This window comes from Myotis yumanensis, unplaced genomic scaffold (assembly GCF_028538775.1).
Source record: "Myotis yumanensis isolate MYYU_CA2020_CCGP unplaced genomic scaffold, mMyoYum1.0.hap1 SCAF_1, whole genome shotgun sequence".
NCBI lineage: Eukaryota > Metazoa > Chordata > Mammalia > Chiroptera > Vespertilionidae > Myotis > Myotis yumanensis.
Genome location: NW_027223752.1, coordinates 112,322,393 through 112,335,343, shown reverse-complemented (window position 1 = coordinate 112,335,343; position 12,951 = coordinate 112,322,393). Strand labels below are relative to the sequence as shown.

Here is a 12,951-nt window from a genome sequence, read left to right as displayed (position 1 = left end):
CCCCAAAATGCCTTTGAAAATTATGTTTTGTCTCTAGACCAGTGATGGCAAACCTATGACATGCGTGTCAGAGGTGACACGCGAACTCATTTTTTTGGTTGATTTTCTTTGTTAAATGGCATTTAAATATATAAAATAAATATCAAAAATATAAGTCTTTGTTTTACTATGGTTGCAAATATCAAAAAATTTCTATATGTGACACGGCACCAGAGTTAAGTTAGGGGTTTTTCAAAATGCTGACACGCTGAGCTCAAAAGGCTTGCCATCACTGCTCTAGACTCATAATAATTTACCACAGCCCCTTCTCCATGAACCCTTCCTGAACCCTTCTAGATGCTGGACAAGACCCCCAGCACATAGCAAGATTTCATTATTTTTATGGCCAAGTAATATTCCATTGTATCTAAATACTGCATCTTCTGTAGCCAATCATCTATTGGTGGGCGCTTAGGTTGCTTCCATATATTGGCTGTTGTAAATAATGCTTCAATGAACATAGGGGTGCAGATAACTTTTGAATTAGTGTTTTGGATTTCTTCAGATAAATAACCTAGAAGTGGAATTCCTGGGCCATATGGGTTCTATTTTTAGTTTTTTGAGGACACTCCATACTATTTTCTACAGTGGCTGCACTGACCTGCATTCCCACCAACAGTGCATGAGGGTTCCCTTTTCTTCACATCCTTAACAAAACTTGTTGATTATTAACATAACCATTCTGACAGGTGTGAGGTGGTATCTCATGTGGTTTCAATGTGCATTTCCCTGATGATTAGTGACATTGAGCATCTTTTCATATGAATATTGGCCATCTGTAGGTCCTCTTTGGAGAAATGTCCACTGCCCATTTTTAAATCAGATTGTTTGTGGTTTTGTTGTTGAACTCTGAGTTTTTTATATATTTTAGATATTAACTCCTTGTCAATAGGTTGTGTTTCCCTTTTGTTGATGATGTCCTTCATAGTACAAAAACTTTTAAGTTTGACATAGTTACATTTGTCTATTTTTGCTTTTGTTTCCCTTGCTCGAGGAGACATATTTAAAAAAAATATTGCTAAGACCAATGTCAAAGAGTTTATTGCTTATGTTTTCTTTTGGGAGTTTTATGGTTTCAGGTCTTACATATAAGTCTTTAATCTATTTTGAGTTTATTCTTGTATATGGTATAAGAAAGTGATTTAACTTCATTTTTTTGCATGTATCTGTCCAATTTTTCCCAACACCATTTATTGAATAAACTGTCTTTACCCCTTTATCTTTAATCTTGCCTCCTTTGTCATAGATTAATTAACCATACAGGCATGAGTTTATTTCTAGGCTCTCTATTCTGTTTCATTGACTTATGTGTCTGTTTTTATGCCACTACCATGCTGTTTTGTTCACTATAGCCTTACAGTATAGAGTGCTATCAGGTAATATGATACCTCCAATTTTGTTTTTCTTTCTTAAGATTGTTGTGGCTATTTGGGCTCTATATGGTTCCATATAAATTTCTGGATTATTTGTTCTAGTTCTGTAAAAAATGCCCTTGGTCTTTTGATAGGGATTGCATTGAATCTATAGATTGTTTTGGGTAGTATTGGCATTTTAATGATATTAATTCTTCATGAGCATGGTATATGCTTCCATTTATTTATGTCTTCTTCAATGTCTTATAGTTTTCTTAATATAGATTTTTTACCTACTTGCTTAAATTTATTCCTAGGTATTTTATTCTTTTTTATGCAATTATGTATGGATTTGTTTTCTTAATTTCTCTTTCATTATTGGTATACACAAAGGCAACCAAATTCTGAATATTAATTTTGTATCTTGCTATTTTACTGAATTCATTTATTAGATCTAACAGATTTTTGGGTGGAATCTTTGGGTTTCTCTCTACATAGTATCATGTCATCTGCAAATAATGATAGTTTTACTTCTTAATTTCCAATTTGGAATGTCTTTTATTTATATTTCTTGTCTGATTGCTGTGGCTAAGATTTCCAACACTATATTCAGTAATAGTCTGAGTGGGTATCTTTGTCATGTTTCATTTCTGTCCTTTGTTGACACTGTCCCAGGTAAGCTTTTTCATCCATTTTTTTTAAATGACCACCTATGATGGGATACAGGTCTTCACTGTGGGTGCAGGGAGACCTGAATACCCCAAGATTTTGGGTAACATTGTGAGGTTGTGAATGTCCTTTTTCTGGGGTCACTGCCTTGTCGAAGTTCTCAGAGGAGTGTGCTGTGCTCCCTGCTCTGAGCTGAGGTGGTTCTCATGAGCCTCTGCTTCCTGGGGGCTTCCTGCATGGGGCTCCTGAGGTCTTGGAAATGAGCAGTCCTCAGAGGGCTGGGAGCTCCATCGACAACCCCCACCCCAACCCCGCTCCAGCCCCTCCCCATTTCCCATGTCTACTTCCCAAAGGCAGGGCCTTCTCTGCACAAGGTTGGATGGAGAGAGGAGGTCATGACAGCCTCAGGCTGAGGGTTGGGTATAGGTACCATGTGAACCCCACAGATGCTCCTAGATGCCCATAGACAGGGTATATGGGCCCCTCCAGAATCTGGCTGCTGGGGGTGCTCTCTGAGCAGGCTAGGGTGCTACAGTTGCCTGTTATCCAAGGCCTAAAGCAACAGGATCCTTTGGTTCTGAGTCTGATCCCAACACTCATGGGCCCTAGACCTAAAGAAGGAGAGTGACTTGTGCAAGTGATACACTGAGACATGGCACTAGGATCTTATCACAGCTAGGCCAGGGAAGGGCTCCTGAAGAGCCTGGAGAATTTTCCAAAAGTACTGGCTATAAGGCCTGCTCCTATGCCCTGATCCTGCACCAGTGGGAGAGTGTCTTCACTGCAGCCTGACAGTTCAGGGCACCAACCCAAGCTAGCAGCAGGGTCCCCCACCAGAGAAAATGAAGTCAACCCAGAGGTTGAAGCTTAAGGTGTATGCTGGGACTCCCTGGAGCTCTCAGCATTCACTAATGAATAAGTTGGATGTGATTATTTGTTTAATGCCTGGGCCCCCTTGAGGTGAGGGTGTCATGAAGTCAGGTTGAAGCTGTCTTGTTCCCAGAGAGTACTCAGCACTTGAACACTGCATCAGGCACATAGTAGATGGTTAATAAATACATGTGAAACAGCCAGGTGCAGGAGGAGAGTCTGGACCTGCTTCTCCCCACTCCCCCCCTTGTATCCCCCCACCTCAGCATCAAAGTAGGTGTCTCACCTTTTTATCATGCCACAGGAAGGTTGTATGCCAGGGCTGCCAGATGATATGGTGACTTCCCGATCATAGTAGTTCTGGTAGGGTACTGGAGCTATAGGTAGTAAGCTGTGAGGTCCAGGGTGGCCGAGGGCAGGGCAGGAAAAACCTCTGCCACCTGATACCCCAACCTGTCCCCATCCAGAAAACCAGACTGGGGCCCCACTTTCCCATCCTTGGCCCTGGCCTGCCCTTGTATTTGAGGAACAGGCCTGTCTCACTTTCATGAGAGGCCCCACTGTGGGCACCACCAAGAATGAATATTCTGGACTCATAATTTAGTGGAACCAAACTGGCTGGGGTAGGGGCTCTGAAGAGGCTCTCCACATCCACTCCCTTTCTGAATATTATAGTGTTATTAAGCTCTGCTCATCCTCTGCCTTAGGGGACCATACTATCCTTGGCCCCTCCCTGAGATCTGGCCACATCTCCTCCACCCAGAAGGGATCTATGAACCACCAGAGTCCTGTCTTGGCAGTTGAGGCTCAGAGAATTTGGGCAAGGCTTCCTAGGGACAGGCAGGCCTGGACCCAGAGGCCATGCTGCCTGTGGGTCTCGGTCTTACCTGGGGGCTCAGTGCCTGTACTCTTGGCCTGGATGAAGCTGTTGATGTCGGCTTCCACACTGCAGCCTTCCAGCGTCACCCGAACCTCTTCGTAGAGCTAGAGGTGGGAAAGAACAGAGGCTGAGGGGCCAGGCTTCACCTCAACGTCCATCCTCATCACAGTCCTCTTTTTCTATGACTCTGAACTCTGGCCAGGGGCTTCCACCACCTCACAGGCCTTCTATGCACAGCTCAGTGCCTGAATTCAGAGGGGTCTTGAGGTGTATCTGTCCCAGGCCTTCCTGAGGGGTCAGAGCCCTGGCTGATAGCATCTCCTGGTTCCTGAGCACCTCCTAGGCACAAGACCCTATGCAAGGGACTTAACTCACTTCTGTCTTCTATGGTAGATATTATTCCCTCCATTTTAGAGATGAGGAAACTCAGAGAAGGAAAGTGACTTGCCCAATATCACAGAGCAAGAATTCAGTGCAGCTGAGCTTTATTCCAGTATGGCAGGATAAGAGCCCACCTTTCTTCCTCTGCCACAGGAGGCCACTCAGGTGGGTTCAAGTCATTTGGGTGGAGGGAGGGACCCAAAACCCTACAGCTCATGGCAGAGAGATCAGGTAAAGAACAGCAGTGAGCACCAGGGAGTCAGAGCTGTCTCAAGAGAGCTCATGGCTCTGGAGCTATATTAACAGTGGTCAGAGACCCTGGTAGAGAGGTATTGGCCCCTTTCTGCTGGGTAGGACCCACCCCAATCACCGAGCATCTTCATCTAGCTAAGTAAGGGAACCAGAATACCCAAGAGATGTCTGGGGGACAGAAAAGGGACTGGACCTCAGTTCCTACAAAGGGGAAGCCTAGAGCAGAGCAGCCCACCATCCTCCAGCCTTTCTGCAGACCTCTTTTCACCTCTCTTCTTAACAAGGGCAGAAAGAGCACATACTCAGAGTAGAGTCAAGACATTGGACTAGGGGTGAGGAAAGAAGGCAGATGCCAGGGTAACCACAAAAGCACAGTCTTCCAGGCAGCGAGACCATAACCCTGGGCAATACTGACTTCCATGTACTTGGGGTCCTGGGAGCACAGATTGAAGCCTAAGGTGTTTGCTGACAGACCCAGAGGGACCTGGGCATACTGTTGCCCAGAAGTTGCCCTTTCTTTATGCCCCTCCCCTACCAAATCACTCTGTACCCTCCCTGTCCTTGGCCCCCTGACCTCATCATCCTTGACGCATTGCATGGAGAGCTGGTTGCAGTGCACCCATAGGGCATTTCGGAGGATGGTCAGCCTGTCAAACTCTTGAAGCTGGAAGGCCTGGTTATGGGAGGGAGGGAGATGAGAAGTGAGAAGGGAGCTGCAGAGCCAGGCCAGGCTGGGCCCCACTCAACAGCTCAGCTGGGACTGACAAGCCAGACTCACTCTGCTGAAAGCCAAGTTTAACCAAAAAACCCTTCCTGGGGGTCTCCACCCCCACATCTGTGCCAGCACCTCAGGCTTTTGGTAAGGAGGTTGTGTTCCTTGTGGAGTTCCTGCCTCCATCCTCTTTCCAAGCCCTACCACACACTGGAAAGGCCCCAGGAAGATGTCATGAGAGAGGCAGTCCTGAGGGGCCCAAGGAAGCTATGGGTTTTGTCTGAGTCTCAGTTTTGGCTTCAACAAAAAGGGATGAAGGATGCCTGCCTGAAACAAAGGAAGCCAGTACATAAAGCCAGGCAGTGAGCTCCCTGGGTTAGGGACCCAGCAGGGGACTGGAGAGTGAATGCATGAGTGAATGAATGAAGGAATAAGGCCTTTCCCCCACCCCACTGCCTTATTTCCCCCCCCCCCCATGAAGTGGCTGGAGCAGGGACGAATGTCTTTCCTATTTTGTAGCTGGGGAAACTGAGGCCCAGGGTAACTCACCTCACAGGTGGTTTGATGTTCCTGCTCCCACTCGCCCCGCACCTTCTCCAGATGCTCAATGTTCTGTCTGTACACCCGCTCTAGAAACACAAGTAGCCCTCAGGGAGGCCAACAGCCTAGACACCTGCTTCCACTGCTCACCCCTTGGTTCCTGCAATGCTCCTGCTCAGAGTGCCCTCTTCCCCAAACAGACCTGCCCTGGCTGCTGGTTTCTCATTTGGACACTTGTCAGGGCCACCTACTATGGTACTGCTCCTTTTGGGGTGACTCTTAGCTCTCCGTTGTGCTCTGAGTTGCCCAAGTCTGGAGTGGAGCCCATATATCCAAAGCCAGAGTCCAGCTGTTTTGCCATTCCTGGGTCCCACCCTCTCACTTTCCAGATGAGAAACTGAGGGCGGTACTGAAGGAGAGTAGAGAGGAGTATGGTAGCTGTTGGGCTGGGGACCCAGCAGTCTTGGCCATGACCTGTCCCCAGAACTCTGGGGTTCACACATCCCCTAGCCATGGGAGCAGCTGGGTCCTGGGAGAGGCAGAGCAGAAGGGAGACACTTTTCAGGAGAAGGGAGCAGGGTAAAGTTTCTGACCTAAGAGGTATGCTGGTAGAGACAAGTGGCGTTGGGTTTTTGGCATCAGGTGAAAGACAGAGGAGACAGACCCAGAGAAGGCAGTGTGTGTGTGTGTGTGTGTGTGTGTGTGTGAGAGAGAGAGAGAGAGAGAGAGAGAGAGGAAAGAGATTTGAGTGGGTCTGTCTACCATGATGGTGACTGTGAAAGTACTGTGCTCTAGAGCCTGATGACTTTGGTTGGAATGTAGTCAACACCACTATTGACTCCGTGACCTTAGGCAAGTTACTTAACCTCTCTGTGCCTCATCTGTTAAAAAAAGGGGATAATAATAATAATATCAGTCACCTCATAGGATTGTTGTGCAAATTAGTTAAAACATGCAAAGCACCAAGAATAGTCTTGGCAATTGAGAGAACATGAATATGGAAGTGGGAGTGATGACTTATGACACTGTAGTCACCTGTGAGTTTGTACATCCCCAGGGTAGGAAAGTGTGCAGTGTTGGGAAGGTCTGTCCAATCCACCGCCTAGGTCTAAGGAGGCAGGTGGGCCACATACCTGCCTCCATGGCTGAGTCCTTGCACTGCTTGGCTTTATTCTGGCTCTGAGGAGGCAAAGGAAAAACAGTGCTGAGCCTCTGTCCTGGAGACCACCCAGCCCCAGCTTAGGACTCCCAGCCTCCTGGGTGACTGAAGTGCCTCTGTCACAACCCTCCCTGACCACCCAGGGGACACTCAGGAGCCAACTTGTGAACAAGTTCCATCATTTACTCCAGCTTCACCCCACAAAGGACCACAATAAAAAAGGTTTTAATAAAAAAGAAGTAAAAACAGAAACTTGCAGCCCATGAAAACTAGATATCAGGACCTAGAAAGAGAAATATAGATCAGGAGCCAGGACCTGAGGCTCCATGTGGCCAGTGCTGAATCTACTGGTTGGGACTTGGGCTCTGGTTCCCAACTTGCTGCCCCCAAATTCACCCCCAACCCCCTGCCCTCTCTGGGCCTCAGTTTTTATGTATATGCAATGGGCAAAAGGTGTTCTTGGGCTCTGGTAGCTCTGCTACCCCCACTCTGGCCCAGAGACCAGAGTAGTCATGAGCTTGGGCTCTGGATGACTTAGGTTTGGATCCTTTCTCTGTTGTTTCCTGGCCCTGAGACCTTGGACAAGCCACTCACCATCACTGGGCCTTAGTTTCCTTTCTGTGACATGGGCCCACTGTGCCCCTCTCCAAGGGTTATGAGAGTTAGCATCTGCTCTCATTGCCCTGTGATCTCTGGGCCTGGGCTGCAGAGGGCTTGCTTTGAAGAATTGGTCCTTGGGTGTAGCCAGGAGATGGCAAAAGGGGATCAAGCTGACCCTGTCAATTCATGCCCCGAGATTCTAGGAAACCCATTTTACAGATGGAAATGTGAGGTTCAGAGAGGGGTGGAAAGCTATTATGTTCCATATGCAGACCTTGCCTGGTTGCGGGGGGGGGGGGTGGTCCTACAGCACCCCTTCCCTGCCTTACTTACCCTGCCCCAGCTCTGGGAGACAGCATATGGCCTCAGTGGCCCCACAAACCTTTTCCACCTGTTTCTGTTGGCCATTGATGCTAATACGCTCGAAGGCCTGCTCGGCGTCATCTGCATCCCGGCACTTCTGCTCATATGTCTTCTTGGACTGGACATGTGTAAGGATGTGACTTGCGGGGGCCCAGAGTGAGGCTCCCTGAGCCCAGTCTCCCTTCTTCCTGTTGGGGGCTATGAATGGAGAGGGGGCCTCCTCCCCAGGGACAAGGATCTGAAGGTCCAGAATAAGAGGGAGAGGGAGTCTTGTTCCCATACCCCTACCCACTGGGGACATTGTAGCCCTGCCCAAGGCCCAGCCTTTTCAGAGGGGAGATCACATTAAACCACCAGTAAGTCCCTGAAAATACCATGCATCCTCATGATACTAGTAGCCTCTGCACATGCTATCCCCTCTCATGGAGCCTTTTTCTCCTCACCCAGTATCCTAAGAGACACAGCTCAGGGGTCCCTTCTCCCTCCACCCTTGAAGTCTACAGCTGACAGCATGGATCACACTGTGGGCCACTGTCTGACACTGACCACCTTCCTATCAGTCAAGAGTCTCCCATGAGCAGTGCCAGGGCTGATCCATGTGGGGCTTTGGTACCCAGTGCAGCCCTGAACACATGGATGTTCCTGGATAAAGATCTGAGGCAAGCCTTCTCCCAGGTGCCCATCCCAGGTCTCCTGGGGTCCACACTTTGGGCTCTGCATCCTTCATGGCCCAAGAGCCTTGCACCCACCTCCATGACCTTCTTATAGAGTGACAGCTTGCTCTTCTGAACACGGTCCATGACAGCCTCGTACTGCAGGGGACATGAAGCTCTTAGTCGAGGGAGGGGGGGGGGGCTGTGGCCTCTGGACAGTCCCCTAGGCCAAGAGGATGGGGCTCCCCTGGGATGAGGTGTAGCACTTTCCCCCCTCACCCAGCTCTGAAAGGCATAGTGACAAGATGTCCTCCCTCTCCTATTGCCTGTTCTTTTACAATTGCTGCTCAGAACAGAAAGCTAGAGAAGCCCAGGACATGTGTATGTCCACCGTGTCCTCTCATTGGCTGCAGACTCCAGCCAGGACTTGGTCTGTAGCTGGAGAATATCCAACTTACATGTGTATACATACATACATACACACACACACACACACACACACACACACATACACAGAGTCCTCACTCACAAGCCTCTGCACGCACTCACAGCTGTCACACACTGTGTACCCACGTTAGTTCCACATGACACACATGCAGAAGTACACACTAAAAGGCCCCCATGCTCCTACTGCTTCCACTGCTCCATTGCTCCCACTGCTCCTACTTGCACACACAGGCCTTCACATACACACTCACAGAGTGCCCATAGACACCATTCACAAGTATACACAAGCACACTCCTATGTTCCCCTTGTACAGGCCTATTCACACTTAGTCATGGCCACCGCAGGTACACAGGCCATTGCGCCCTCAACTCTCCTCCCAGGCAGCTTGTTCAAATAGAGAAGACAAAACTCAGCCTAGACAGAAAATTAGAATAAGCTGTGAGAAGAATCAGAAATGAAATGACTCTTGTGTTGGGGCTAGAGCCATTTTGTGTCTGAGGTCACAGTAGGGCATGTGCCAGTGGAGAGATCTCAGGCAAGCACCTGGTCACATATAAATACACTGAGACACACGAACATGCTCATAGGTGTGCACACATGTGTGCCTACACACCCACATACACACACACATACAGGCCCACATACACACATGCCCAAGCAAGCTTCCCCTAACACTATATCACAGCTCTCAACTTGTGGAGGTTCTGGCCGATCTGGGGAAGGTGTTGGTCTGTCCAAAACAGCTTTTGCAAGCATATAGACCTTCTGGCCACAGGAGAGCTTAAAGTAGCCAGCCTGGGGCCTCACTGTCACAGCAAGCTCTCTGCATGCTCTACAGGCAAGTCCCCTCTCCAAGAGGTCACCTGTTCCAGCATCTCAAGGTAGCACAGGCTTCTGGAGCTAGCTTTGGGGACCCACTGTCTGCTTAGGAACCCAAATTTAGAATCCCAAAAGCCTGAGACCTTGCCTGGCCAGATGGGTAGACAGGGAGGGCAGCCACATTGCATTTCTGTGGCCAGAGCCACTAACTAGAGCTGGTGCCCTATCTGTGAAGACTAATGGGGACCTGGTCTGGGATGGATCCCCAAAGCTTAGGCAGTGGGCATAAATGTCCCATCCTGCAAGAAGAAAACTGAGGCACAGAGAGGGGAAGTAGCTGGGTAAGGACACCCAAGCCCATCCTAGCCCCAACAATAAGCTGACACCTTTTTCTCCTTTACAGCTCAGTTATATGGACTTTTCCATTTTCATTTTTTTTGGATATTTCACAAGAATCCTTTCTCTCCAAATAAGAAATATTTCTGTGTGCTGATGTCTCCTTCCCTGTCCAGAGCAATACCCTTATCACTAAGACCCTAGAGTCTGAGCATGTGTCCTCACTTGTCCTCCCAGCAGGCCATATACTCAGCCAATCAGTCTCAGGTTTTGGGAGGGGAATCTGGGGCAAAGAGATCACCAAGCCCACCTCCCACTCCACCACTGCAGCTTTCCTGACACATTGCCTTCAACCTCTGCTTGCACATTTCCCATGAAAGAGCCTCACTTATTTTCCATGCAGTTCCTCCATCTAGAAATAGCCATGCCCTACACCTGGGTGAGTATTGTGGATGCTGAAATAAGCGTAACACCCCCTACTACCAGCAGGCTCTGTTTCCCCCCTCAGCCTTGGGCAGCCCTGCAGAGTGGCCAGTGACTGGTTCCAGGTCTGCTTTTCTCCCAGAAAAACAGCTTGGATCCTTGGGTTCAGGACCAATCTTTGGTGACTCCCCAATTTAGTTTTCTTTCTTTGGATAATTCCAAGCTGTCATTGTCCCTCTACAGTCTGCTGTGATAGGATGGTCAACAAGACTGATGTCTTCTCCTCTTTCTGATGGCTCAGGGAAGGACCCCCAGGGGGGCTCCTAGGCCTGTGAGCTGAGCCCTTCCCTTTTTTCTTCAAATCACCCTCACCCCCAAACCTGGGGTACTTCCCCCATACTCCATGGGACCACTGGCCCCAGGGACTTTATTTTGGTGGGAAGGCCCTAGGTCACTCACTCACATACACTGACGTAGGATCCATCTCCTCCCAACTCCAGAGTGAAGATGGCCACCTCCCACTTGGGGTCTTGGTGATGGAGGAACATCCCAGCACCTGCTTCACCTTTTTTCTCTGCTCCTTCTGCCTCTCTCGGAAGTCCTCAAGGCTGCGGAGCTCCTCGCGCAGGGCCAGGGCCAGCTGCATGTGGGAGTTGCCAATGTCTTCCATTTCTGAGGGCAGAGTATAGACGTTGGTCTCCCACATCAGACAGATGGGTGTCAGCCACATACACATTCACCCCACCTAAGCTAGTTTCTGTCATCCCAAATCCTCCGTTAGTCCCTCAGACCTGTGTGCAGCCTAAACTCCTCTCCTGGCCAGAATCCATCCACCTCTGTCTATGTTCCCAGAAGGTCCTGTTACCCTACAGCCTGGGGTAGAAGACAGTTGGGACTTACGCTGCTTCAGGGAGTCAAAGGAGGCCCTCAGGGAGCTGCAAAACAGAGAGGCCAGGGTCAGCAGGAGGATAATGCAGTGGAACCTGAAGTCCCACCAGGCCCCAGGAACTTTATTTTGGTGGGAAGGCCCTAGGTCACTCACTCACATACACTCCCAATGGAGCTGGGATTTCTAGAAGGCAAAGCTTTTTCTTTGGAAATTATAAAGCAATCAAATCTCCCCACTGGGGCAGAATGCTCCTGGCTTCTGCATGTCCTCAGGGCCCCTTTCCTCCCTCTTTGGAGCCCCTTTCCTGGCTGAGGTAGGAGAAGGCAGAGTTTAGACCTGGATTTAGGCAGGTGGCCTGGAGGATATTTTGGAGGAAGCTGGATGAGAGGGGGCAAACAGGGAAGGGGTGAAGGAGGAGAGAAATGGGGGGAGGGCAACAGGAAGAACAGGATGTGCAGGTGAGAACAGTGGGAGACTATTTCTGGCCCCTGGCTGGGGTGGCTCAGTGGACACTGGTGACACCTCTAAGGGGGACCCAGGAGGGAAGATAAGGAGTTTACTTCCCTGAGGTGTGCTGAACCTGAGGTGCCTGAGAGAAACCAGAAGAAGGAGTCATAAGGCAGCAGGGTGGGCAGCAGGGAGAGCAGGAAGGGAAGAGGCTGGCACCTGGCCTGGAAGGTAGGAGAAGACACCAGAGGGTAGGGGTTGCCAGACGGAGCAAATAAAAATACAGGACTACAATTAAATTTGGACTTAGATCAAACAACTAATACATTTTTAGTATGTATTCCCCATTAATATTTGAACGTACTTACATTTAAAAAGCTCTTGTTATTTATCTGAAATCCAAACTTAACTGGGAATACTTTATTTTATCTGGCAGCCCTGCTGAGGGGGCTTGTACACAGAACCATGAACCAAGTTGAGGCCTAAGCAAAGATGTTGGAGCCCAGCCAGGACTCAGTTCTGTTGGCTGATAGATAATGTGGCACCATGAGGCAGAGTGCTCTTTGGTTCAGAAACAGCATGGGTGGGCAGAGTGCCCATCAGCTTTCAGAGGGGTGAGCTCCCTGTTTTGTGCAGGAGAAGTGATTTGGAATCCCAGCATAGGAACCCAGCAGGCCCTGGATAGGGGCTCCTGTTCTGGATTCCCACATGCAGATGCTAGAGCCAGGCAACCTGGGTTCAGTCCAGGCTCTATGTAACCTTGGACAAGTTAATTATACTCTTTGTGTCTCAGTTCCCCTTTTGTAAAATGGGGATAATAATAACACAAACAGGATAATTGTGAGGATTAAATGAATTTATATGTACAAAGCATCTCTGTTGGGATCCAGATATTGTTGTGCAGCCCTTTCCTGAGTCCACAACTGCACACCCCCCAGTCCTGGGGGTCACCCAGGCCCCTGAACCTAACCTGAGCTATATCTCCAGTGTTCCATGTAAGAGTTTGTCCATTCCCAGGGGTAAAATTCTCTGCCTGTGTTTGTAGCCTCTTAATCAAGGAGGCAAAATCCACTGTGGCTTTCCCCTCACCAGGATGCCTGAGGAGCCACAGTGAGTGGA

The 12,951-nt window shown here is 49.0% G+C and overlaps 1 protein-coding gene across 3 annotated transcripts in view; it reads right to left on the bottom strand.

Moving 5' to 3' along the window:
* Positions 1-12,951, bottom strand: part of PSTPIP1 (proline-serine-threonine phosphatase interacting protein 1) — a 52,335-nt gene that overhangs the window by 11,334 nt on the left and 28,050 nt on the right. For all 3 annotated transcript variants that reach the window (XM_070429709.1, XM_070429719.1, XM_070429729.1), the window contains 9 exons: positions 11,397-11,431; positions 11,062-11,168; positions 8,567-8,629; positions 7,837-7,935; positions 6,829-6,874; positions 5,705-5,784; positions 5,018-5,116; positions 3,818-3,914; positions 3,217-3,307 (listed from right to left, as the gene is read on the bottom strand). In XM_070429709.1, the coding sequence (XP_070285810.1) occupies positions 3,217-3,307; positions 3,818-3,914; positions 5,018-5,116; positions 5,705-5,784; positions 6,829-6,874; positions 7,837-7,935; positions 8,567-8,629; positions 11,062-11,168; positions 11,397-11,431 (717 nt within the window). The remainder of the gene's footprint in view (positions 1-3,216; positions 3,308-3,817; positions 3,915-5,017; positions 5,117-5,704; positions 5,785-6,828; positions 6,875-7,836; positions 7,936-8,566; positions 8,630-11,061; positions 11,169-11,396; positions 11,432-12,951) is intronic.